At 44.7% G+C, this 27,604-nt stretch overlaps 1 protein-coding gene across 6 annotated transcripts in view; it reads left to right on the forward strand.

The window, feature by feature from the left end:
• The first annotated feature begins 1,144 nt into the window (after positions 1-1,144).
• Positions 1,145-27,604, forward strand: part of BICD2 (BICD cargo adaptor 2) — a 79,032-nt gene continuing 52,572 nt past the window's right edge. For 4 of the 6 annotated variants that reach the window (XM_032699355.1, XM_032699351.1, XM_032699352.1 and 1 more), the window contains exon 1: positions 1,145-1,505. In XM_032699355.1, coding sequence (XP_032555246.1) covers positions 1,266-1,505 — 240 coding nt within the window. In that variant the 5' untranslated portion in view covers positions 1,145-1,265. The remainder of the gene's footprint in view (positions 1,506-27,604) is intronic. The other 2 variants (XM_032699356.1, XM_032699357.1) reach the window with 1 other exon arrangement.

A 27,604-nucleotide genomic window follows, 5' to 3' on the forward strand; every position in this document is an offset into this window, starting at 1 on the left:
TTTATGGGGCTGCTTAGGAATTGCAATGCTCCAACTAGGAGAGGTTTGTCTGTTCAGTCTTCACTACACTTTAGAAATTAATTAATTAATTTAGACATTCTACCTGTGGTGTCCCAACCCCTGCGCCTTTGCCACCAAATGTGCCCAGGGGTGTAACCTGGAGCACAGGCTGATGGCACCAGCCCCACAGGCTGGCAAATCCTTTCCAGACAGCGCAGCACAGCTGCCCAAAGTGCCACTGTCACACAGCAGTTCACGGCAGCGGGTCTCGCTGCCACCTATCCCTCCTTCCAGCAGGCAGCGGTGCGGGATCATCTTGTCCCATGGCCCTGCTCATCCTCAGGGTGACGCGAGGGGCACGGTTTGGTCCCCGTGGGTGGGCGGAGAACGCCTTGTAGCAGAGGTTGCACTGGAGATGTAGAACACCGGGAACGATGAGGTGCTGGCAGCTCCGGCTATGGCGTGGGGCTGGTGCCAGCCTTCCCCTGGGACCTTTTGTCCTCTCCTGGGTGTCCCGGGGTCTGTGCCCGAGGGGATCCCGGGCTGTGTACCCGGGGTCAGTGCCCGTGGGGGGTGCCCGGGGGTATCCTGGGGTGTGTGCCCGCGGTGTGTGCCCGGTTTGGGTACCCCGGTGGTCCCGCGGTGTGTCCCCGGTGTGTGTGTGCCCGGTTTGGGTCCCTCGGGGGTCCCGCGGTGTGTGTGCGGTGTGTGCCCGGTTTGGGTCCCTCGGGGGTCCCGCGGTGTGTGTGCGGTGTGTGCCCGGTTTGGGTCCCTCGGGGGTCCCGCGGTGTGTCCCCGGTGTGTGTGTGCCCTGTTTGGGTCCCTCAGGGGTCCCGCCGTGTCCCACGTCCCCGCTCCCCGCTGTCTCCGCTCCCCCCGCTGCGCTGCCCGCTCCTCCCGCCAGGGGCCGCTCTCCTCCCCGCCTCCGCCCGCCGCCACCGCCCCTCGCGATGCACGCCGGGAGTTGTAGTCCGCTGTGGCCAGGCGGGCGGCGCGGCGCGCGCTGGGGCGGCGGGCGGGGACTTCCTTTCCCAGCGGGCCGTGCGGCGCCGGCCCGGCCGTGCCTTTTGAATGATTTCACTGCGCTCGGCGCTCGCGGCGGGAGGAACCGGGAGGATTCGCGGCGGGAGCAGCGCCCGCCCGGCCCGTCGATGGCGGCCCCAGCGGGCCCTGCCGTGGCCGCCCGCGGCCCCCGCCGCTGTTAGGGAGCGGGCAGCTGGGCTGCGCCTTCGCCCCTTCGCCCACCGGCCCCCCCCGCCGCCGACATGTCGCTGGCCATGGAGGAGGAGGAGTATTCCCGGCTGGTGATGGAGTCGGAGCCCGAGTGGCTGCGGAGCGAGATCAAGCGGCTCTTCCAGGAGCTGGGCGAGACCACCCGGGAGAAGATCCAGGCGGCGGAGTACGGGCTCGCCGTGCTGGAGGAGAAGCAGCAGCTGAAGCAGCAGTACGAGGAGCTGGAGCTGGAGTACGAGACCATCCGCACCGAGATGGAGCAGCTGAAGGAGGTGAGGCGGGGCCGGTTCGGGGCCCGGGGGTGCCGGGGGGACGGCCGGGAGCCCAGGCCTTCTGCGGGCACGGCGTTTGAGCGCTGCCCCACAGTGACAGCGCCTGGCCGCGGGCCGGCCGGGTGGGGAAGGGATGGGGTGGGGAAAAGAAAAGGCCTTTCTGCCTCGAGCCCCGCCGCTGTGCCGGGGATGTGCGAGGGAGGGGACTGAAGGCTTTTCTTTCTCTTCCCGTCCGGCCTGGGGCTCTGGTGGCTGTGTCAGGCCGAGGAGCCGGGCCGGGGCTGCCTCCCCAACCCTGCCCGGGGCCGGGACCAGGGGGAGGTGGCAGTGCTCTCATACCCCGGCTTTTGTGTGGAGGGAGGAATCTTGTGTCGCTGTTAAATCACTTCCTCAGCTGGGGACCACTGCAAAAATAAACCAGCAGGCTTTAGTTCGCATAATGTTTGGTTTGGTGCAGTTCCGTGTCGTTGGCGTATTTTTTTTATCATTATTTTATTTTTTTTTAAAAGGAAAATCCAGATCTAATCTGTACAGTAGAGTAAGGTTTGTCAGGAGAAACGCTGTATTGGTCAATTGACACATAAAAATTTTTCTCATGTAGAACGTGGGAAGAGTCACAGCACACACAGACTGGTGGTTTGCTGTCCTTGTGAGCTGATCCCCTGCCAATCCACTCCCTACCCTGTCCCTTGGGAAGTTGTCTGACTGCCTGTAGCCTTGGTTGGTCCGGTGATTTGCTGTGCAGGAAAACCTTGTGCTGCTTTTCAACTGATTTAGGCCTTGCCTTGATTGCAGCCTACATGGATTTATTTGGACCCTGCAAACCGTATCCAGTGGGGCTTTACTTTACCTCATTCAGTTGGAAATGGATTTCAAGTAAAATCAAAATACACTATTTCAAAGGGCAAGTAAATACTTGGAATGGACTGGTACAAATTCAGTTGAATCTGTGAATGCTCTCCCTTCCTGCCTCCTGTGGTCTTTTCGTTTTGTAAATAAAGCTTTATTTTGTTTTTATTATGTTAAACCAGCATAAGCAAAGAGGTTAATAGCTTTGAATTACATGGCTATAAACTTGTTAGCTAAATATGGGAGCTGAACTGATTGTGCTGCTGTTCCTAAAGCCACTTGAGGTAGCAGGGTTGCAGCAGCATAACAGGAGTAGAGGTGTGGAAGCCAAGGGCAGTGGCAGTCTTGAAAAGAAGGTAAGAGCTGTAGAGTTGAGCTCAAGGGAACAAAAAGTCAGTAAACTCCTTAGGTGGGTGGGATGGGAAACATGGCATGGAGAGGTGAAGAGGCTGCCCCAACCTCAGTCAGCAAGGCAGTTGGAGCCAGGTTGCCTCAGTCACAGGTGGTGCTTTAGTCACTGGATTGTGCTGTGTATGTTTGGGCATTATGTGTTTTGGCTCTCAGGTAGAAAAAGGCTTGATGATAACGTCTTTTCATCCTTTTAGGGCTTGCACCACTTGAGAAGCTTGTAAAAGAGATAAAAAAAAAAGAAAGAAAGAAATGGCAGGATCAGCAATGATTCACTCCTTTTTGCTTTTAACATGTGGAAGGATTTGCTTTGTGTGTGCATGTCCCATTGTAATTAAATCAAAACCTGGGAGGCAAACAATTCTGGGAACAGCTTGAAGACTGTTAGTTATCCTGCACAGGGAAAGAGCACTGCTCCTCTAGCTCTCTTGTGATGCTGTGGGGGAATCTGATCTTGTGAAACCTTTAGCAGATGCACGAAGCACGCTCTCAGAGGGGGTGTTTATCATCTTTGCTGTTTATGCAACGTCTTGTTTTTCCCAGGCAGGGCTGGGGGAGTGCTGCACGCCAGACCTACCACATGGCAAACTCCAGCCTAAAGGGCCTGGGTCACCTCTTCTTGGGGGATGCAGGGGATTGATGGTGGCATGTCAGCCTAGAACAGGAGTGCTTTCACCTCTTGCTTCTTAACTGTGACTTCATGCAGCCTTTGAAAATACAGCCCTTTTAGTCTCTAGAGAGCTTATTTTGTTCCTCTACGTTGCGAGACGTCGGCAGCACGAGGCCGTGTCAGGCAGGGTGCAGGGCAGGCACGCAGCAGTTTCCTGTCCTGCTGGCTGTTGTAGATTTGGATATGCTTTATTTTGTTTCATCTTATGAAGCACCCTCATGTCATAGCCCTGTTCATACCACAGGTAAATGGGCTCTGAGCATGGGAACTCTGTAGCACGGTTTGTTGCAAGGACAGGCTTTTCCGCTACAGTCATCATCAGGTCTTTCTGGCCAGGTTCTCCTCCCTGCCCCCCATCCCTGATTGTGGCAGATACACTGTTGTATCCCTCTGAGAGCAAAAAAATCCTCAGAGCTGTACCAAGACATCTGTGTACACCCATTGTTTGCAATCCAAGTTGTCCTGGTGAAAATGGAGAGCTGTCCTGTCCTGGCACGGAGGCTCCACACCAACTGGGATTGAGTCTTCCCTAAGTTATTTCTTTTACTTGTATGTGTGCTGACTTGATCTCATATCTTTTATGGTAATTTGGGCTGCGTTTCTTCTATCATTTTCATTTGAGAGAACAAAATTTAAGTACAAACTGTCTCCCCATGTAAACTTACTGGTTATCTTCAGTACCACTTTTGCTTTTGTAAAAGGGAACTGATTTCATACTTCATTGAAGATGATGATAAATGTTTTCCCTAGTTCAGAGAAATGAGCTACTGGCTTTTTTGTAGTGAAATACTACACATCACGTTGTATCCATATAATTTCCCTGATGGTTTGTGGGGGAATGTAGCATGGAAGGTTTGCTTGGAAAAGGGGTTATCTGCTTCACTTGGTACTTTGGAGTTGCTTCGAGGTGTCAATCAGATTTAGGACCAACTACTAGCTCAGCTATGAAACTGGCTGCTGTTCAAAGCTCCTTTCTGATTGCTTGGTTATGTTGTGTTGGTGGTGGTAGAATTGTGTTTAAATCCCTAGGAAAACATAGGCATTGGGATTGATTATTTCTGTAATAATGTAAAGGTTCACAAGTAGACTGTGTCTGTTTTTAAAGTCTAAAAGCACGTGTCAGTGCATCACAGTGTGATATATATGGTTTGTATGTGGTTTTTAAGAGAGGAACAAGCTTACAAGAACACTGGCAATGATCTGCACCGGGCTCTTTATTTCTTTTTAGGCTGACAGTGACTCTCAATTCTGTTTTTCACCTTTAAGGATCATGCATTGACTTTATGCCATGCCATGACATCTCTGTAGGTGATTCCTGGGTAAACCTGGGAGCTGTCTTTGAAAGAAACATTCAAATAACACTCTGCTAAAATGGCTAAGCTGAAGTTACCTAACCAGCCAGTGACAGACTGGGGTTAGACCCTCTGTGCTCATAGTTCAGTGCTGGATTGACTAAGGCTTTCTGTTTAATCATGGTAAATAATGATGTTCAGTAGCAATACCTCTAAGGCCTCAGCTATGCCTCTGCAGCCTCCTAATAAATATTCAGCTGTAATATTGATTCCTGCTGAAAGAGAAGGACTTTAATGACATTTGAGGTTACTCCTAACCTTGCAGCATAGTTAAAATCAAAGGGTTTAATGCATAAAATAAAGGAAATGTTTCTTTAAATAGACCATCTGGGGAGAAGTTTAATTCTGGTAAATCTAGAATAAGAAAAGTGCAACTGCAAATTGATGTTAGGGGACTGATACCAGTTTTGCACATACTAATAGAAAATGCTTATACTTCTGTGAACCTGTCTTGGAGATTTAATGGACTCCAACACCTGCCACACTTAAATGTTAGAAGAGAACACAACTGCTGTCTCTAGTGTCAAATCAGATTGAAAACTATAGGTGGGATGAGCAAGTTATTCCTGAGTAAAATAAACTTCTTATATTTTGATACATCATAGTTGGTTTACATGAAGAATAGAGGCACCTGTAAGTTTAATCTGATATTTGCAGTGTTATAGACACTTAGTGCTGTGTTTTGGGAAAGCTGCTTTTCTCACAAATCCTTCTTTTGCAAAAAAGTAAAGCCTGAAAAATTAAACATTCCAGTTTTTCCTGCTATACTGGAAACAGTAACTTGTAAGGCTTCATGTTACTGGCTTAATTTTCTTTACCAGTGTTCCTTGAACTCCCTTTCTTAAAAATAAGAAATAATGTTGTTGAAGTGACGATTTCCGATTACTTAATGAAACTGCTGAATGTTCTTCTTGGGCTTTCTGTGATAAAAGTTCACTTTACCTTATGTGATGGGACATCCATAAATATTTGGGTGAATAGCAAGGACTGCCAGGTGGAATTAATTTTTTATTTTTTTGTTTAGAAACATATTTCTGGAGCAGTGGTTTTCCGTGAAGCTGCTGTAGCCTCAGCTGGGAGAAACATCATGTTTCACTTTTGGTGCCTTGTCTGTGCCTTGGGCCAGAATAAAGGGCTGGCCCTGACCCTCCAGCAGACATTAGATAATTTGTTTCTAATTTTCTACATTAGAATAAACTCAAGGTTTCAGGAACCCGAAGTTTGGAAACAGTAGTGCAATTTGCTGCCTATTTTTCCCCCGGATGTGTGGCAGCAGTGGGTGTTTCCTGTCCTGTGGAGGGGATACAGTTAAACTGCACTGTGGAACCGAGCCAGATTTGCTTTATTATTTTTCTTCCTTTTGTTTCTGTCTTTGAATTAGGTCACTTCCCCAGTTGGGGTCACTGTACGTGGTTGTGCAGGTACCAGCTCCCCAAGGGCATGTTAAAGCAGCACCAGAGGGGTGATGAGGAGCATCTTAAGCTGCTCTTGGTGCTGAGCACAGTGGGGGACAGCTGTGAGTGTTTTCCAACAGCCCTGAAGGGGAGGGGTGTGCAGCCCCCACTGTGTCAGACATCCTACCTGAAAGTCTCAAACCCACAGCCACTGGTGTTTTGTCACATGGGCTGTTGTGGTTTGCTCCTTACAAATCTTGATTCTTGGTTGTTGTTTCAGCATTTGTGGGAAAGCGCTTGGTGGTTTCGGGGGTAACACCCAATTTATCCCTTTGGATTTAGGGCTATATTTCTTCTAATCTTCAAGAAAATTCTAATGATTTGGAAAATTGCCTGATTTCCCTGGGAGGGGGCAGGCAGGTGGGAATAGCAGTTCTCAGGTCTCTGTGCTGCCCTCAGAGGTAATGGATTCACCATTTCCTCTTTCAGTCTCTGCTGTGTAAGCTTGTGACTAATCTGTAGCAGCGTGGGGCCATAAGATGATTTCCAGAGGGTGATGCATCCTCCAGGCATTCGTTTGCTTGCTTTCTCTGCTTTTGGCAGACTGCAGAGAATTGTTTGTTCAGATCTGGTAACCCAGCAACAGAGGAATATAATGTGGGTTTGAAATATGATCTGCAAAACCTCAGCAGAGGGAAGTGACATAAATCAACTTTGCCATGCAAATGAATGGAGGAGCCTCCATTTCAGAGAAGAGCTGAATTTTAAGTGTAATAGCTGCAGACTCTGGCTTTTTTTCTTAGTTCCCCCTTCTTCCAGCTCTTGTCTTTCTTCTTTCCACCTCCTACTTTCCTCCTCCTCTTCTCAGCTGTTTTCCCTGCTCTGACTGGAATTTCCACCAGGCAGTGGAGTCTGCCTTTACACCCCAGGCTTACCCCTCTTTGGAGTGGGTAGATGGGACTTACCTGAAGAGTCTGCTAAAAGCTGTGGTCCATCTTGCCCATAAACAGATGGATTTGCCACTGGAGCTCTGGGCAAGCAGGGACCCACATGGTGTGTAGAGAGACCTTTACCCAGGACTGGCTTGGCTCTGGACGTGTGCCTGGGCATGGGGCTGATTGGGAATGTTTGGCCCCAGCAGAGCTGAAGCTCAGTATGGGGATGGATAGGGATCCCCTGCAGTCCTGTGGCCATGTTGGGAAGCTGCTGTGCCATGGGAGGACTTGTGCAGCTCTCACTGAAGTGAGTGGTGTGTCTGGTGGGGTGCTGAGCTGTGCTGGATGGCCTGGGCTCTGTGGGAGGCTGCACTTCTTGGTGTCCTTTAATCTTCTCACCCCTCAGTTGCTGCCAATGTGCAGTGTGGAACTTGGCAAGCTCCCAGTGTGGTGCAGAGTGCTGTGCTGTAGACAGGGAGACAGTATTTGGTAAGTTCATTAGGAAATCCCTCTGCATGTCCAGTCTGTCAGTGCTGGACAGAACTGAACCTGCATTTTGACTCTGGTTCCAAGGCAGAGACGTGTATATATATGCCATCACTGGCATCTGACCTGCCCAAACCAAACAAGTCTGTGCACAAAGAGTTTGTTATATCTGATTTTAGTTTCTTAGCAAGGTCAGAATCCTTTGTGTTTCCTGATAATCAAGGATGATATGCATTCAGGGTTTATTCTGTTGTAAGAGGAGCCCCGAAGAAAAGATACAAGGATTCCCTGAAACAACATCTCAGCCTTGGCCACATTGATCATCATAACTGGTCTACTCTGGCCCCCAGTCAGGAGCTCTGGAGACACCCCATCTATAACGCTGCTGATGCCTTTGAGAACACAGCAGGATCACCCTTGAGGAGAAAAGACAAGGCAGAAAGAATCATGTCCTGCAGAATTTACCACCTAAGGAGTCTTTCTGCTGTGCCTTTTGCAATCAGACATGTCTATCTCACATTGGCCTTTTTAGCCACCAGCGTGCCTGTAACAAATGTGGATAGAGCCCTCCCCAAATCTTCATTCACGAAGCCCAGCCATGATGATTCTGTTGTATGAATGGGTAACTCCAAGGCAGAAGGGATTTTCTCACATCCTGTTGGATAAAGCTGTGTTTGTTTGGAGGGAGAAATTTGGTTGTGATGCCCAGCGTGGCATGAGCATGACATGTCTGTAGTCCACTCAGCCCTCTAGCTCTGCTGGTGCTGGGCAGTAGGTGCCCTGCCAGAAACTGGGGATGAAACTCTTCGACAGTGGGATGTCAGGAAGGAAAGGGAAAGAATGTGTTTTCAAGCAGTCAGTATATAATTATATAGTGTTTTTCTCTGATGTCATTTGGAAGGGGCATTTGGCCTTTGAAATAGAAATTGGCTATTGTTGGATGAGTGTGACTGTCCCCAAGAGGCAATGAACAGATAAAAGCAGTGTCATGTAGTGTGTGCCCTCAGCTTTGGTACATGCTATAAAAAGAAGAAAGGCTATTTTGCCAAAACATACTTCCCTAAATAAATTTTGGTCTCTGACTTAGCAGAAATCATCCAGCAGTGGTCCCGATTGAAATTTTTCTTTGACACAGTTTAATCCAGTAGCTTTGTGAGACTTGTATCCATGTGAGCAAAAGCTTCTGTCTGACTCGTGTCTTGGTTCACTGTGTTCAACAGCTGTGCAAAGCAATTCCCCTCGGCTCCCTTTTGGTGATGCTTTCAAAAAGTGTTTGGTTTGAACCAAGAAGTGGTTAAAATCAAATATTCTCACCTGTTATAACTGAGATTCACATAAATAATCATTTCTCACATAAATGATTTCAAGTGGAGAACAGGGATTGATCTGTTTATTTCCAACTCAAACTGTCTTCTGTCCCTTTTGAATTTTGTATAAATATCCATAATTTAATACCTGTAATGCCACTAATGACAAGGCTTGACCTATAACGAGATGTTATTTTCCTTTCAGTAAATATCTGTTGTTCCACATGGTTCTTTTTTTCCTCAAGCTTTTGTGGCCTCCATCTCTGACATTTCTCACTCCAGAAGTCCAGTTTACACACTTGATAATGGTTTTCACTCTGTCTCTCAGCAGTGCTTGGATATTCTCCTACATATCTTAGCAGTGGTGGTAGGCAGAGGGTTATAAAGAAGGATTTGCATTGGGAATACAGCAACATATTTAGTGTGATGAAAGGAGTAAGAAAATGCAAACCTTTGTGCACTCTGAGTACCCTTAAGAAGTCTTTGTGCTGGCCTTGTCCTCTAGAAAAATATACTGATTTTCTTTTCTCCCTGTTATAGTGGAATGATAAACTTTGTGATCTTAAATCAATCCAGCTGCTCTAGCTTTTGTTGGCTGGCTTTGTGGTCTTTCATAACAATATGGATGGTTGCTTTTAAATTTGAATGGCTGGTTGGTTTTGGAGATGAATGAGATCTTGTCATGTTTTAAAAATCTGTCTTATGTGTGCACAGCAGGTAAGGCTGAAGTGAAAGTGAGTTCTGTAGCAAACTGTATAGCTACATGAAATCTGCTTTTAAACAGTGGAAATCAGTTAACTTCAAGTGCCTGACAACCAGAACACTTTTAAGTTGAAAAATCCCCTTACCACGGCAGGTTTACTAGACACTCCTTTTGTGTTTGGGGAGGTGTTCCTTTCCTGATGGGAAGGAGAAGGAATACAGTGCAGTAGATTGCAACTTCAGTCATTACAAGGGGTGAATTTCTTTCATTGTGTATCTTTATTAAGAATTTTACTTAAATACAAAGTTTGCTAGTTTGCTGATTTTCTGTACAGTCATGAGTAAGATCCCTCTACCATCTGATTATTCAGTTGTGACAAGATCTTCTGGGAATTCAGTGGGAACAGAGACCAGTCCAGTATGACTTTGTTTCATAGGTGGGTTATGAAGGTCTTGCCAGAGAAACTAAATGAAGTGAGAGGGACTTAAGAAATCATTTTGTGCCGTATGCTGGGCTTGCATGGGGTCTGTGCTCTTATTTGTGCAACAAATCTGTTCAGGGGAGACAAATGTAAGACAGCTGCCCCTGTAGCCTCAAATACAGGTTTTCCTTGCCAAAATCTTGGCTTTGGGCACTGCTTATTTATTGACAGTGTTGCCAGTCTTAAATGCGAAGATATCAGGGATTGTGCCTTTAAAAACAAAAAAATTACCCCCTGGAATTTTTTTTGAAGTGAGGATAGAGGAAAGAGGAATTGAAAGTTCAGGTGACTTGTTTCTTATGTGTGCCCAGAGAGGCTAGAAAGTACCTGAACTGCCCTTGCATTTTCCCTTCCTCCCATCCTGTAGAGGAGGAATTCCCTGACTCCAGTAGTTGCATTTTGAACGCCGAATAATTTAAGACCTCTGATACTCATGGGACAGTTCTGTATCTGGACATGTGAAGCGTTAACTAAGCATCTCCCCTGGTACAGATGTTTGTGCTCCTAAGCCCCTGGCATAAACAACTGCACCCCCAAACCAAGCCCATAATTCTGCAGCTGCCTCGGGGTTTATGTGAGTTAAGGTTTGCGTGTTCAAAGAGCCTCTGGTGCAGCTTTTCTAAGACCAGCAAAAGAGCATAGTCTGTACTGTGCTTAAACTGCTTACAAACTGGGAGATCTTATGGGAATGCAGTTGAAAAGTAATGACCAGAACTGCAATGACTTTCTTCCCCATCAGCAGGAAAATGATGTGCCAGCATTTCCTTGGAGCTGTGCCCCAGGGTTTGGTAGGAGAGCAGGCACTGCAGCCTGGAGAGGAGGTTCAGCGAGACACCCTCATAAATACTTGGATTTTGATCTGCAGTAGCAGCACCAGATTCTTGTCTTGCTTTCCTCCCTCCTTTATTTTAACTGGGTTGAGAATGTTTTGTGGGCAGAAAATGGGAATGTCAGTTTTGTGAGCACAGCTGTTTTAAATAAACTTAAGCCAGTGGAAGTGTGTTGAACTCTCTCCTTCTGGAAATGGCCAAAACTGTCATGGAATTGGAAGAGCTCATTTGGTTTTTGAAACAGCAAACTTTTAAAACTGTTGCCTTGTGTCCTTAGTTTACAGCATCACAAATTTCCTTAGTGTGTCAGTGAGGCTATTAAGGATGTTTCTCTAGTTCAATTTGTGAGAAAGTAACTTGAAGGAAAGGGATTTTAGATTTTATGTTTTGCTACTGGACTTTAACCTTAAATTAACATACATTCCTTCTTCAATCCTGTTTAGGGTATGAATTTCTAATTCTTGTTACTCTTGTGGTGAAAGGAAATACATCCTGAAATTCCAAAAACCTATTGTCATGTAAAGTTTAATGTACTTAAGCAATTCTTGATGAAACTTCCTTAAATACAGTCCATGAGTCAGTGCTGTCTCTCCCAATTGTGCTACAGTACAGGCAATTAAATACTGAATGGATGGACTTGCCTGCTTTAATGTGACCTTGGTGAACCACATTCAGAAATCTCTTTGAGCACATCAAACCTAATTGTGAACACAGATTTCCCCATGGCACACAGTGAACACAATGCAGAATTCTGCATTTCACTGGAAGTTAATAAAGCATAAACACATGCTGGAATATCTTGCAACAGGAGGCAGCTACTTCTATTCTTATTCCTTTCATGTGTACCTACATATATGTCTGGTAAATTCTTGCGTGATGAGAAGACTGAACAAGCTCGAGTCTCTTTTTTGCATATGATAGCTAAACACAGGAAGAAAACATCTTTAATCTGCTGCTCTTTTTAAGAATGGATTTTGAAAGATGCTTCTGGTCATTCACTTCTTTATAATGAGAGGTCATTCTCTTCTGTAGACCCTGGCAGCTGAGCAGTGGGAAGGGATAAGGAGAGCTGGTGACTGGGCACAGAACTTGTGTACCCTGAGCATGGTCAAAACATTCCCGACTGCCCAAGGAGCATCCTTCCTGGAGCTGTGCTGGGGGAGGATGTTGCAGCATTCCTGATACCTTTTGCTGTCTCACTCCCCACCTGTCTCCCCCAGCCTCCCTACCTCCTTGCCCTTCTAAGTTTTTGACGAGGTTGATGTGTCTGCTTCCCAAATAACATTTCTTGGAGAATTTCATTGGATCTGTGGAAGGCATATTTCCCAAAAGTGCATTGGGTAGTTGTAGAGGTGCCTCTCTTTTTTTGGCTCTTTGTCACTCCCTGCTTGCCATTACATGGAGGTTTAGCCCTTTTGTTCAGATCCCTTCTGATTACAGAAACCAAATTCAATCTCCTAATTTAGTATGTATTTTTGAGGAATTCTGTTTGGTCTTAAAATTGCTTTGTGCTCAGAAGATAAAAGGGAAGGAACACATGGAAAAGACAACAAATCTTTTTTTTTTTTTTGTAGTTTTTTTTTTTCTCAGAGGATGCTGTTTTCTCTCAGCCTCCTCTGCCTGTAACCCCACATGTATTGTGCACTTGAGAGCCACAGTCTTCATGGATTTGAAAGGGAATCTCTGAGATTGGGGGATAACCTAAGCCAGACAGGGTGGAGAACTTGTAGTATAGCAGGTAGGTGTGTCTGAGTTCCCCACTCCCCAGTGGAAGGTGAAACTGGAGTTGCTTAATTCCTCAGCCTCCTTCCTGCCTTAGGCTGGATGCTCCTCTGTAAACCCTTAGGGCTTTGGGGTTGTTTTGGGACTGCTGCTGGTTGTGAAATTGCTGCAGCTGGAGAGCAGGAGACTTGACATAACCTTTATAAAGTTCCTCCTTTTTCTATTCATGAGAGGGTTTTTCCGAAAGGTTTTCAGAAGCGAACACTTGTGTAAAAAAAAAAAATTAAAAAGTAAAAAAATATTAGGAGTTTTATTTGAAATTTAACATTCCTGACCTGTTACCAGCCTGTCATTCTTAAAATGTTAGCAATTACCATATGGAATTGCTTTCAGTTGTGTATGTATGCCAGGTTTTGTCTTGCATGAGTTTATTTATATAATAAACATTACATGATAATTTCTGTATTCACTATATTAATGTTACAGCAATGCCAGGTGTAGAAGTATATGCACAATTGGCTTTAAAAGTAAATTATAAGTTCTGGCCCGGGATACTTTGTCTAAAGCATAATTAGCAGGAAAGAATGTTGTTCTGCCCGAGGACAAGTAATGTCCAGGCAACAGGGCTGCTCTTGTGACTAAATACTCTGAATGCTATCTCTAAATGCTAATCACTAAACTCCAGCTGATGGTGGTCTTACACCAGATCTGCCTGTTCACAGCTTGGGGGTTGTGTATCTTCTCTTATGTCTTCTGGCTCTTGGGTGCAGTTTGAGGGCCTGAGTGTAACATCTGCTGGCTTCCACCTGCAGCTCTGTCAGGGGCTGCATTTCAGGCACAAAATGCAAACTATAAGGCAGCTATTTTTGCAATTCTCTTTTAGAGGTAATTAATACTTTTTTCTTTTTTTTCTTTTTTTTTTTTTTTATGACTGCAACCTATGTTCTCTACTAATTGAGTCCAATATAAAGGTGGGCTGAGGCTAAAATACCCAAACTAATCCCTGGGAAATGAGACCACTTGCACTGAACTGGCTAAATTAGAGCAGCGTTTGGGGAATGGGGTTGTTTTAAAACATTTCCCTCCACCCCCACTGGTTACAATGAAGTCTTGTTCTAAGATCATTCAGTAATCATAGAAATATTTTAAGAGCACATTGGAGTCACTTGGAACAAATCCAGCTGTGGAGTTGTTTAGCTCCAGCTCAAGTGTTATTTGTGTTGCTACAGAACAGTCCATAAAAACTAGAGACTGAGCCATAGGACATACATAAATAACCACAAACACATTGTGCCATGTTGAACTTACTTTCTCATTTTCTATTCTTTGCCCATAGGTTATGGGCTAAAGAATATCTTTGGAGACATTCAAATCCCAGCTGGACAATGTCCTGAGCAGGTTGCTGTTGGTGACAGGTTGGAGTAGGTGGTCTCCAGAGCTCCCTTCCAGTCACCAGTCTCAACAATTCTGCTGCTTCCATGTGTATGTTTCTTGCATACTGTATTTCATAATATGCTCCACAGTTTAGGATGCAGTTCTGAAGTCTGAACTGGTTTTTGTGGCTCACCCCTCAGCTATATATAGTCAGTGAATACTCACTGAAGGGCTGAGTGGCTGAATCGAGATTTTAGCAAGTGGAGCATGTGAGATATGTTACTTGTTTATCTGGATTTCAGGAGGGCTGAAGGAATGCTGACTCCTGTGACACTTGCAGCATTACATCTTAGGAAAGGAATGCAGGGAAGAGTTGTCTCTTGTCAGTGTCAGGCATTTCATGGGCATTATAGTTTTATTCCTACATGTGGGCTTTTGTAGTGATCCTACCAATGGCTCTCACGTTCAGGAGTTTTGAAGCCCTCCTCTCATCCCTGCATGTGTTCTGCATCATTCTACCCTCTGTCCTTGGGAACTGCTAATATAACTCCTAGAACAGTGTGAAGGAATTGTGGTTACCTTTAACTTCTGTGGCGTTCTGGGATGGGAAAAAACCTGTGTTCCAGGATTAATTTTCACTCGAGTGAGCCACTGTGCTTTCCTGTCCTCCTGGGTTCTCAGTGAAGGAAAGCACAGTAGTGAATTGGAGGGAAACTGTAGCTAGAACTGTTTGTGTTCCTCTCTGTGGAGGGATACAAGGAAGAGAAATGCCTACTCATTTCACTTGGAAAACAGGTAGAAACCAAACAATAGGAATACAGTAGGGAATGCAGTGGGAGAGAGCTGCTGGTATCTGCAGAGAATTGTAGCTGTGTGGATATATAGGCATATATTCACACATATATATGTGGAGATATATATAATAATAGCTACTCCACTGGTTTGTAGCTGGTTGTTCTAATCTAGCCTGTGTGGCCAAGTGCCCTAAAATATAAATGAGTTATTGGGACCGAAGCAAATGGACCCTTTTAACATGACACAAAGCTTGTTAATGTTAAAATTGGTCTGATGTTCCCTTTGACCTCCCTATTGTCAGGGGTTTTTGTGGAGCATAGTAAGGCATTCATTCCTTTCATGCTCCTCAGCGTGAGGAACTGCAGCTGGGGAATGTCTCTGAATCTGCCTCATCCAGGGAGGCTTTTGGGGCTGGCAAAGCCCCTGTGAGGCATCTGTTCACTCTTAAGGTTCTTGGCTCTGGGAATTTTGAGAACTGGCCTCAAAGAACATTTATCGTGTCCACCATCACTGTGGCTGTGTTTGCCCTTTTTTCCACAACAGGCCTGTCCTGTACTTGCTCACAATAGGCCTGAAATAGCATTCAGGTTGACACTATATTTCTGTGTGTGCTGTACAAGGAATGTATTTTCTTGTCTTATCATCATTGTTCTCTGTGGCAAGGTCATCTCCATAGAAAGTGATTAATTTGATGGAAGTATTTCCTTGCCCTGGGCTCCATTTGCTGCCCAGTACCATGCTGTGCTGGTCATGTGTCAGCTTTGTCTTACTGCACATAACATTAGGCTTTGTATGAAGAATGTGACCTTAATCTTCAGTGGGGGAACAGAGCTTCCATGAGATGTGGAGTTCAGGCACATCTGAGTTTTGTTCCATTGCCTTGGTTCAAGGAGGCTCTAAAAGCTAGATTTTACTTCTAAAAGAGCTATCAAGAACAGACCAGTACTTGGTGTCTGCATGCACATGAATGCTCTCCAGTGCTCAGACTCAGATTGTTTAACTCTTGGATTGTTTAACTCTTCTTCTTGTGTTTTAAGATCTGTCTTAATGCTGCCTTTGGAACTGGTGTTGCAGCAGAGTGTAGTTAGTGTTGTCCCGTTGGATTAGTGATCTAGTGTCTTGAAATTTCAGGACTTTGTATTTCTCTTCCTTTTTCTTCTTGGAGTGCAGAAAACTGCTGTAATAATGGAAAAGTTATGTTTGAGGAATTTGGATAATATCTGTGGGGATGGCTGGAGTTCCTCTTACTCTATTTCTTTCATTTTTCTTTAACTTTGTGGCCTTCATGTGCCTAAGAACAGTGTCCATTTGTAATGCAACAAACCAACTTGCTCAAATTCCAGCTCTGAATGTGCAGTGGGCTCCTGGAAAGATAGAGAATTCTTCCTTGCAGTCTTAAAAACTAAAACTCGTCTGCATCAGTGTGTCACTGAGTGCACGATGGGACTCTCAGTTCTGTGCTGGGATCATAATTTGATTTTGAATTAATTGTGCTTTAGACATTAGTCCTGTAAAGATATTTGAGAATGAGCAGCAAGGGCAGCAGTGGCAATGAACACAAAGAAGTGTAATACTGTTCAAGGGTATCTAATAATATCCTTCCAAGGCATTTTTGGGTGCAATGCAAGGTTACTTGAACAGAACTTAAATGTTTAGGAAATAATGCCCTGAGCAAATGACGCAATTACTGGTTGGGTTTTGTTCTCCACTAACCCACAGTATTTCAAACAAGTGTGTGCTTCCTTGCTGAACCTGAAGTCTGCCCTTCCACTTTCTCTTCTGTAGCTTTTGCTGCAGCTGAAAGAGGATCAAGACCTTCTGCTTCCATGTGTGAAAACTAGACATGGAGGGTAGTTCTCACATGCTGTTAAGTTTAAACCAGCGCTGTTCCTTGCCCCTGCCAGGATGGTTTCTCTGTCCTGTAAAGTCTTAGGCTGAAATAATGTCCTGAGTAGACTCGTGTCTCTGACAGTTGCTGGTTAGCTAAGTTTGGTTAATATGTGATTAATTTTAAGGACTCTTACACAGCTCTATGGGAGGCCATGCTTTGTGATCTTTACCTTGGACACCAGATGGGAGACAAATTTCAGCCTTAGGCCAAGGGGCTGGAAGCAGTTGGCTGCCCATTCATATCTGAAATGGTCAAGCAGCTACAGGCTCATACCTCTTCTCACTCCTACTTCCTCCTGCACTTGGTTTTGTTCCTCTTCCTCAGTTTCCTGCTGAACCCCATTGCAGTCTCTGATCTCCCTCCTTCCACTGTTCCCCTCTGCCATGTCTTGAGTGTCTTCTTTTCCCTTGGACACAAGCTCTTTGCCTCCTCCTTACAGGATTTGCCTCCTCCCTTGATACTGTTCCTTCTCATGGCTTCTCATCTAATCAGTCCTGTTCTGACAGCTTTCTTCTCCAGCTCCCAGCCTCCTTGCTGGAGAATTATTTCTTCCCTCCGTGGTTCCCAGTAAGTTCAGATGGCTCAGCAGCTGGGCAGTGGCTTCATCTTTCAGGCCTAAGGCCGTGCCAGGCCTTAGGCATGTCTTCATGGAGGGGAAGAGTGTTAAACCTTGGTTTAAGGCCTTATCTGTGCACAGAAATCATTACTTTTCTTTGAACTTTTAAAAATAAAGCTGAGTTGAGTTAAACTGCAGTAAGATCTGGGATGTCCTATGCCAGCCTAAACTGGGATTATTCCAGCACAGACATTGCACAGGTGTTACTGCTGCAGCAAAATCTGTTTGAACAAGGATGACATTTTCCTGGACCCCAATCTGGAAGAGCATTTGGATTTGCTCCAAATTAGATGACATTTTTAACAGGTGACCGGGTGGCAATGAGACTGGGTGGCAATGAGCTACCGGGTCTTGGCAGGGATTTGGCAACCCTGCACTCTGCTTTGGCAGAGCTCTAAAGTACTGCATAACACCTCTCTGCCACCTGCCCCTGCCACCAGGGAACGGGAGCTGTGCCTGTGCTGACCTAGCCAGACTGATCCCCAAAGGAAGGAAGGGGGCATCTCCCTGATGCCAGCTCTCTGCCCAAACCAGCCGGGCCCCGAGCCCTGGGTGGCACTGACAGCTGAGTCCTTGGGAAGGCTGTGGCTCCTCTCCTCTGGTGCCCTGTGGCAGCCCCACACGCCCTCCCTGATCCTCGTGCCCATGAATGAGGGGTTTGTCCCCGCAGCTGCCGGGTGGCCCCGTGGTCCAGTGGCCTGGAGCAGCCAGCTGGGGCCAGCAAGGGCTGGCTCTGTGCTGCTGGCCTGGGAGCTGTCACTGACCGCCTGGAAGCTTTGCAGGATAAAGGCTTTTCACTGCTGCCAGTGTCTGCCAACTCCTATTGCAATTAAAGGGTAATCTTTTCTAAATGGTGCTAAATTAAGGCTAAATCCCTCCCTCATGCCACATAAGAGGATGAATCCCTGGTTTTCTAAAAACAGCTTATTGTTCGGGCCAGTGTCCAACCGACCCGTGCAACAATGGTCTGGATGGTTTGTCTGTGGAGAGGACTCACACTTTTTCATTGGTCTGCCTCTGTTGATCCAACTCTGAAGTCCCCTTTGGAGAAGTAGAGTTAATTACCACTTCCTTGTGTTGCCTTTGGAGTGAAACTTGAGAGAAGGTTTTCCCTTGCCGAAGTCCTTCTCCTGGCTGCCTTGGCCATGTGTGCTGTGCAAGGGTTGTGTTGGAGCCATCAGCCCTGGCAGCTTGGCTTGGTTTGTTTTAATCCAGGTGACTGTGTGCATGAAACTGTAGTTTAAATTGTTGCTGTTTGACATCAGGCTACTGTCACAACATAAATCAACGAGGAGGGGCTTAACTTTTCACCTCTCTTGGAGTTGATTATCTAGATTAATAAACATGATATGCAACAAACTTCACCCTTGGGGGCAGGGGGGACTTCCTTTTGAGCCTCTATGCCTTTCCTTAGGGGAATTACTGTGTCCATAGAGCAAGATGCAGTCAAAAAGTTTATTTGCTTATAAATGTGTGGGTTTGTTTTTTGAAAGGTTCTTAAGTGAGAAAATGCGGTGAAGTAGTATAGAGGGAGGGGGCAGGAATGGGGACACTAGTTTGTGCCCAGCTCATCAGTGGAAAATATTCAGAAGCTTGTTTTGATTCCATGTTGTAACACAAGTTCCTTGGAGGGGGAATAACTTGGGGAATTTTGGTGGGATAATTCCAGCAGTAGGATCTGAAATATACTGTTATATAAAATCTTCTATTATTATGTAAGACTTTTTCCCATCCTGTTCACTTAGGATCTGACATAGCAACGTCTGTAGCATTCCTACAAAACTCAGACCAAGCTCAGGACTAGAAGGCTTCTGAATAGTCTGATGGTACAAGTCTGTAACAAACATTCCCTGTCTTGGAAAACACAAACGGAGGCAAAACAGAAGAGCTGGCTGAGCAGCTGTGCTGGTGACAAGTGGCCTTTGAATGAATCCTTGCAGCAGTTTGAAAGTCACGTTCCCTCACATGTCCAAAACCCCCATGAAGTTTTTCTGTACGTATTTTTTTGAAGATGATAATGACATTTGTTTCTTTTCAGTGGGTCTGGAAGTCAGTGAAAGCACTGCTGAGGAACGTAAACATTCCTCCTGCTTCCTGCTGCTCAGCTCTGCTTTGCTCCAGTCTCCTGCCCTGCTGAAATCAGGGGTGTGATGAACTTGTGAGCACAAGAAAATAAAAGTAGATCCATTCAGAGGAAGAAAAATACTTCCTTTTTATTTTTGAGCAATACTTTAGATATACATACAAAGTCTCAATCGTATTAGTTAGAAATTAATTATTTCATGAAATACAAGATTTATTTATGTTTTGGCTTAGCTTTGGAGAGGTTTATTCCACCTGCTGTTTTAGGAGCTCTAACTGTGATCTGTTTTCAAAGTCTCCAAAAGTCATGGGCTTGATTTGCTGCCTTTTAATTCTGAGTGTCTGGGGCTGTGGAATAAAATAACAATGTAGATTATTCAGGTTCTTGTCTTTGACAATCTTGAACAGATTGCTGGAGCTTGAGCCAGTCCTTTGCTCTGTAATGTTTTTGGTGGTTTGTCACTGTGTGTGAGTCCATCATGCTGTTTGAACATCTTCCTTGCTCTTCACTGGCTCCTCTGAAGCACTGTCATCATTTCAGGTTTCAGATCTTGGCCTTGGACTCCCAAGACAGAGGTTTTTCAAAGACACTCTTCTGGAACTCATTGTAATGATCTGTATTTTTGTTAATTTCTAACTGTAGTTAACTACTCTGCGTGTATTAAATGTCTGCTAAGCAATTCTCTGAAGAGTTTGGTAATTCCATCTTTTCTGTGTTGAATCCTGCAAGTTTCACTGCATCTTTTAACTTTCAAGATTTATTTTTTGTAATGGTTTCCTTCTCTGAGGTGCTTTACAGTTCAGCCAATCACTTAAAAATCAGTATGATTTCACAGTCTTTTAATGAACAAAAAAACCCCCACCCTTTGCCATTTCCAAAAATAATCAGGCTCTTGTCCTTATCATTCAGTCATTTTTTTTAACTAATTCTGCTCTCTTTTCAGTAGCCAGTGGTTGTGTATGACTGTTATGCAGTCTGAAGGCAGTTTTCTGTTGCTTGCTTGCTGCTGCATTGCTGGCAAGGACAGGCTATGGAACATTGGAGGGTTTGTTTGTATGTTTTCTGAAGACCCTTTTTGGGGTTTCAGTGTGAATTTTTTTATTTTGTATTTTTAATGGATAGCTCCTGTGAAAGTTTTCAGAAGCTAGTGTTTATAAGCCACCTTTGGGTTTCTCAGATTACATCCAACTTGGAGAATTCCCGAGTTTATCCTGGTCTTGCACACTGGGCCTTGCTGAGGTGAGCTCTCCCATTGCACTCAGCAGCTCTGTCTTCCAAGTGATGAGACTCATTCACTTCTTCCCCTGGGCAAAGCTTAAATCTGAGAAGCTTCTGTATGAAGAAAAGTCTGGGTTTTACACAGCCCTTATTTAAAATCTTGAGATACATACCAGGTTTTAATTTTCTTAGTGCTGTAGCTGCTCTCAGGTAGAGCAGCTTAGACCAGGCCTCACTTGTTATAAAGGCAGTTTTAGCATTCAGTCCTTATCCTGTTCTTCAGCAATTTGCTTGGAGCTGACAGTAATTCTGGGATTGGACACAAGGGGGAAAATTGTTCACAAGGAGAACAATCAGCCATTGTAATAATCTCCCCAGGGAAGTGATGGATTCCCCAGTGTTGGCTGTTGGTTTCCCAAATTTGGCTGGACAGGGTGCTGGACAACCTTGTCTAGACTGTGCTTGAACCAGATGATCCTTTGAGGTCCCTTCAGACCTGGTGTTCTATAATTACAGGTATGATTTGGCATTTCCTTGCCTGAGAGCAAACCTGCAGTGTGTGGTGTTATCAGTGGACTTCCATCTGTATAAACGTGTGCTGACTAAACTCTGGGACTCAAACTTTCAATGCATGGACCATGCTGACTGGTCTGTCTTTTGTTTTAAAAAAATAAATAAATAAAAGGAATTTGGAAAGCCGTTGAGAAGATGAATTTTATTTCCACTGGCATCTCTCAGTGGAAGGGGGAAGTATCTAAATGAATTAATTTTGCCATGCAGCTCATGAGGACACATTCTAACTTGTATTTGACTGAGAAATGGCATCTGATTTTTTTTCTCATCGGTTTTAATTATGGTATTTATACAGTTTGCACACAGATCAGCTGAAGTGGCAGAAGTCACTTCTCTTGCTGTTTGTATTTATGGGGCTGAACTCCAGGAAGACATGTCCTCCTTCATAAACACTGAGAAGAGCAGCTCTGAAATCAGCCTTTGTCATGGAATTACTATGAGTGTGCTGATTTTTAATTCACCTTCTCCTTGTTTCCAGGCTCACTTGTCTGGCACCATTTTTCTGCTTACTTAATGGGGGCTTAAGACTGCTGTTGAAGGGTGTGGTGCTTTGATTGCCAGCTGATGGCTGTTACACAAGATTATTCCTGCTGTAGCTGTGTTTCATAACGAGAAATTTAGTACTGCTGATGAGCTCTTTTCCTCTGTAGTGCACCCTGCACCTGGCTGCATGGGTTTTGTCTGGTTTGCATTCCAGCTTGCAGCTTCCTCAGCTGTTCACCTGTAGTCTTCTTACCCTGACCTATTTGTCTTTCCAGCAACCTTATTCCCTTGCATTTCAGGCAGGATACATAAACTAACACGAGCTTTGATGTCTCAGTGCAATCCGTTGGGATCGATGCCATGCTGCTGTGTTGTCAGGGAGGAGGGCACTGCCTTTGGGCTCGGTTTAGCTGCTGATCTCAGTGTGCCAGGGTGGGCTCCTGTCACAGGCTGGACATTGCCTGCAGCTGGTGACTCCCCATTGCTCCAGCTCTGCTTTTGCAGTAGCTCTGTGCTGGTGGAGATTCTCTCGTGTTGACAGTGGCAGTTTTTGTGTGTGAGTCAGACTAAAGCCTTGTGGGGAGAGCTCTGCACTTGGGGTAATGGATAAACTGGAAATTCATAAGACTCTGGGTTAAATATAGATCCGACTGAAGAAACATGAATTGGCCAAAGGGGCTGCAAGATTCTATAAAGCAACATGGTTTGGGTTGTTTGGAGAGTTCTAATTTAAGGAATGCTTGACCTTTAAACACAAGGGCCTTGGCACAGTGCAAGAGGGGCAAGCACTAAAGGATCAGTGCTCTTAATGGGGATCTGTAATTCATAGCAGCAGGACCTTTGCAGTCACTGCCTGGAATCTTTTGTAATTCTGAACAACACGTGATGCTTATTAAAATCATTAAGAGCTGAAGAATGAAGACTGTTTTGAATTTTTTTTTTCTTTAGCACTGACCATGGGAAAAAAATTAGTATCTGTATTGAGTGAGGGGTTTTTTTGTTGTGTTTGAGTCGTTTTACTAAAAGCAGCAATGGTAGAAAAAAGTGTAAAGAAATCCCCATCAGAGTGCCATACTTGCACATCTGGGAAAGATTTCAAATGTACTGATTGCTTGGTTTTTTTCTGTGATACAAACAGAATCTAACTGTAGCACATGTGATGGCTTAGGTGTCTCTTCTGATATGGTCCATTTTCTGTACTTGTGTTTATCAGTCAAAATCTTGACTATCTTCCACTTACATCCCTGTAAATGAAAGAAGAACTTAAGCCCTTGGTGTAAAATTTAGGCCAGATAGTGGGAACAGGAAAAATTTTGTTCTAAAGTTGCGTTTTTGAGCCAGCAAATATGGCTGGAAATGGCAAAAATGGGATTTGTCAGTAGTTAACTCCAAGGCTCTTGCTCTTTGCTCCTGGGAGGCTGTGGAGTTACTGAGCAGACTGAGAAGGAATGCCTTTCCCTCTCATCATGACACAGCTCTGACAGCCATTAGGAGTTCACAAAGGTCTTGTTTGGGAATGCCAAGGTGGTTCATGTTAGGTATGCCTTTTGTTCTGGCTTCATGTGGAATTTTGTGGCTCCTTTTGATGCCGTTACATGTCGGGGCACTGAAGCTTCGATGTCAAGGAAATAAAAGAAGGGGCTTGTGTTAAAGTATCATGGTGTTCCTAAACAATTCTTTAAAGTTCTACAGAATTGCATTGGTTTGTCGTAATTGAATGTTTCCTCAATATTAATGAGCAAAGCCCAGTGCTGGAAGGTTGGATTGTTTGTGGTTGCCTGAGTGATAACAGGAAATCAGCTTCTCCTTGTTGCTTGGTGCCAAATGTGGACATATTTTTGATTTGAGTGGAGTCTGTGATGAAGTCAGAGGTCTGGATATAAGATGGGTGAGTACCTGATTATGACTTCTCAGGTAGTTGGAAATACAGTGGTCACGGATGTATAAAATGGAAGTAAATGCATGTATAACTGATATAAGAAATTTTCTTTTTTTATTTATAGTATAGAATAAGAATTTACTTTCTATCCATTTCAAGAATGGCCCAGGAGCATAAAAAGCAAGCAGGAATCTTTCTGATGATAATAATTGCTAACATTCTTTAATTATTAAAACAATATAGCACCTAAAAGAATCTACATAAGAGGTGCTAAAGAAGCCCGTGGTACCATCAGGTCTGGGCTTTGGGGACTCTGGCTTTGCTCATAAGCTGGAAAACAAAACCAGACTTTAATCACGAGAAGTATGAGAAGTATTTGAATGCAACTTAAATCATGAGAAGTATGAGAAGTTTTGAATGTTTGGAGAGAAGAGGCACTTGCTTTGCAGCTGATAGTGTCACGAGAACATGGTGATTTAGGACCCCTCAAATGGCCACAGAGCAGTAACACATCCCAGGACCTGCAGCACCCTCAGCACGTGTGGTGGTGTGCAGGTCTGCCTGTTGTGCTGTCCATTTTAGCAAGCGAGGACAATGCCTGTTATTTCTCTGCTTATTTTGGAGCAGAGTGCTTGTCAAAATAGTGACTGCTGTAATCCTGGCAGGGCTGTGTAAAAATAGCTGCCAGCGTGGTTGTGCTGCCATAATCTGGGGACTTCCTCCTGGTCCTGGTGGGGCCTTCACTTCCTGTTTGCCAGCATTCAAGTCATGCACCAGGGCTTCTTTCCTCCTGTGTTTTGTAATTCTCTCTTCCCTAACCCTCCCCTTTCCTCCAGAAAGTGTCTCATAGAGTGGAGCAGATGGAAATGCATTTGTTTTCCCTTTTTTAAGTGGTGGTAGAATCCTGTCCTTGCAGTTTTTCTGACGCTCACGCTGCTGGCAGCCAGAGAGCTGAGGGCATGGGCAGCACCTTGGTGGCCACATCAAGCACGGATTGACCTGTGTGCTCCAGATTAACTGGTGCACACCAGTGACTTGCCCATGTGGCTGTTGCAGCTCCCTGCACTTGCTCTCTACAGTCTGTAGAAACTGGATTACAAGGAGAAGGCTGGATTTTGTCCCTCTTGCTTTTTAACTCAAACCTTGAAATAGAGGCCCTAAAATGTCTAATGCTTATTTTTTTTTTAGGCAATACACAACCATAACAGACGATGGTAAGAGGCCATGCTGTAGTTCAGTGTGAAGCCTGGGTGTAGGCTGCAAGCAGAACACGTGAAATGGAACTGAGAGACCCCTCTGGAGTTTATTGTAAATACTGTATTAGCTGGACACAAAAGAAAGATTAACTCGGGTGTAGTTGGATGAAACTCTCTGGACCTTTGCTTGGGCTCTAAGGGGAAAGTAAATTTGCTATTCAGGTGTAAGGAGTTCATAATGGAAGGGCAATTAGATAACAAGAAAAAGGCTACTTTAGCAGTGCAGAAATAAGTACTGATGGTACTTTTGATGATATGCCTTATGCAGCTGTGTGTCTCAGAATGACTGAAGACCACTAAGACCAGAAAGGCTGACTTAAGAAGTTTGGTTTTTGTAAAGCTCTTTGTGTACAAGGCACATGAGCAGCCAAGCTCACAGGTGACTGACATACGCAGGAAGCCATTCCTCACTTACCATTCAGTCTCCTTCAGTGATTAAAACTCTGCTTAGGTATTTTAATTAATTAGTCTGAGATTTTTTAAAATTTATTTTATTTGCCCCCAAAGTGCCTCATGTCTTGGTTCATTCTAGTACAAACAACACGCAGGTGTTTACATGGATTGGGCTGTGTTTACGCAGCCGTATTTGTGACTCCTCCTAGAGCAGGGTTTGTTCATTAAAGCCTCTTGTTGCCACACCAGAGGAAGCCACCGTGCTGGTCAACAAGCAGGGTAATGAGCTTTACATTAAATATGTTTTGCAGGATGCAAGTTACTTTCTTACGTTTTTTCCGGAGTGGGTGTGCCCACACAGCAGGCAAGTGTTGTTCTTAGTCAGGAGAATCCCCGGTGCAATGAGATGCTAATCCTGTTAGCTATTGTATTAAAAAAAAAAAAAAAAAGGAAAACATTTACTTGAGTGTCACTGGAGGATTTCATGCTCACTGTCAGCCACACAGATAAAAGGCCCTTGGCTAGGAAAGAAACCCTTGCATGAAGAGAATGGAAGGAGACTTTTGTCCCTGCTCCCTGTGTGTGGGTGGCCCTTTGGTTACCAATAATTAAAGAGTGAGTGGAAGCTGTGTCTTCTCATCCCTATATGCTCAAACTTGCTCCCAGTTAAAACAATCATCTTCTCAGTTCTCTAATTGCAAATGCTGGGTTGGGGCAGAGGAGGTGACAGAGAGGTTAAAACTAATTTCTTGAGACTGGCTGCTGAGCCAGGGAGCAGTTCCCCTGGCGCCGGCTTAAACTCTTGGTCGACCTCTTAGAAACCTGCAATTAAACATTGGTTGCACAAGTGGATTGTGTTCATATTTAATAAGTAATCTTTCTTGTGTGGGAACAAGGACGTTAGATCTTGTGCTTTATTTCTATGCTAATTTTATAGAAAAAATTTTTTATAGTTCATACTAGTGCAGCAACTTCTCTCAATTCTAAAGTTAAGGCCTAACCTTGATGGATGTTCAGCTTTTCCTGGAGTAGATGGGCAGCCTTACACTGCAGATTTCTGCAGTGTCACTTTGTTTCCTTGCAGTCTGCTACTTTACAGGCACCTAAGGCTAAATGAGCTGTGCTGCGGGGTTGTGCTGCAGTGATGCTCTGGAAGGACTAATCCATCTCCAACTGAAACCACATTTTATAGAAAGGCAGTCTAGAATTATTTTGTGTGTTAATTGGGCTTTCACCAAAGAAAGTGTAAACCATTATTTTTAACAAAATCAAAGCCAGATCAAGGGCTGGACTCTTTCCTGGAGCGGGCACAAATCTTCACTGTTGCATCACCTCTTGGAAGAGGTTTGGTGACCTTATGGGGTGGGCTGACATGGTAGGAGGTGATATAATGCTTTGAAAAGCCTCACAATTTCTCTGAAGGTATCAGATCTACTGTGAGCTGTGGTGGTTGTGAATCTGCTCCTGCTGCTTAGCTAAGGATTGCATTTGGCCCTTGGGGATATTTGAGTGTGGGAGAAAGGGCCTGCTCCCAAACTTGTGGAAATGTAAGAGCTTTTGTGATGGTGGGGAACAAATGAGGAGCTCTCTTAAGTATAAGTTGGTTTTTATAAGTTTATAAGTTGTTTTTTGTAAGTTTATAAGTTGTCTTCCTTAAGTATAACTCCTCCTAACTTTAAATACAGTCACACACGTGTTTAGAGGATCGAGATCTCATTTGATTTTTCTTTCATCCCCTTGCAGAAGCTTTTAGTGGTAACAAAAGCCCAGCTGACTCTGGAGTAGCATCATGGTACCCTACACAAGGCTCAGCGTAAAACAGCAAATTAACACATGCACAGCAGGGGAAATGCTGGTGTTACTGAATATTAGTAATTACCTCACTGTCAAATTCTGTGTAGCGAGTCAATAACTACCACGATCCCAGTGGAGGCAGAAAACTAAAATGCTTTATTGGACTCACAAGTTCATACTTAAAGGGTTTAGGATCTACATATTCAACAGGGGGTTGTAACTATTACAGTTATTACAAACGGGGTTTCAGGGGATGACATAAGGGAAAACCCCAGGTTAACAAATCATCATAGGGGAAAACCCGTCTTATTTTAGGGGGATTACATGGGGGAAAGAGGTATTCAGGTTTGCAGAATGCACAGGAACCAGGGAACACAAAGGGAGAGATAAAACACAATAAGTCTTCTGCACTGACTAGATGAAATCAGAGCATGGTTTCTCCGGGCTTGGGCAGGACATTCCAAACCTGTGACATCAAGGGATCCTTGTCCAGACCCTAGGTGGAGGTTTATCCCCAGTCTCTGTTAGTCCAAGGCTTTTGTTTAAACCTAGCAGTTTTCTTTTTCTCATATCCAGATTTTGGAACCCAACAGTTATGTGCATAGGT

This window comes from Chiroxiphia lanceolata, chromosome 11 (genome assembly GCF_009829145.1).
Source record: "Chiroxiphia lanceolata isolate bChiLan1 chromosome 11, bChiLan1.pri, whole genome shotgun sequence".
In the NCBI taxonomy this organism is placed as follows: domain Eukaryota; kingdom Metazoa; phylum Chordata; class Aves; order Passeriformes; family Pipridae; genus Chiroxiphia; species Chiroxiphia lanceolata.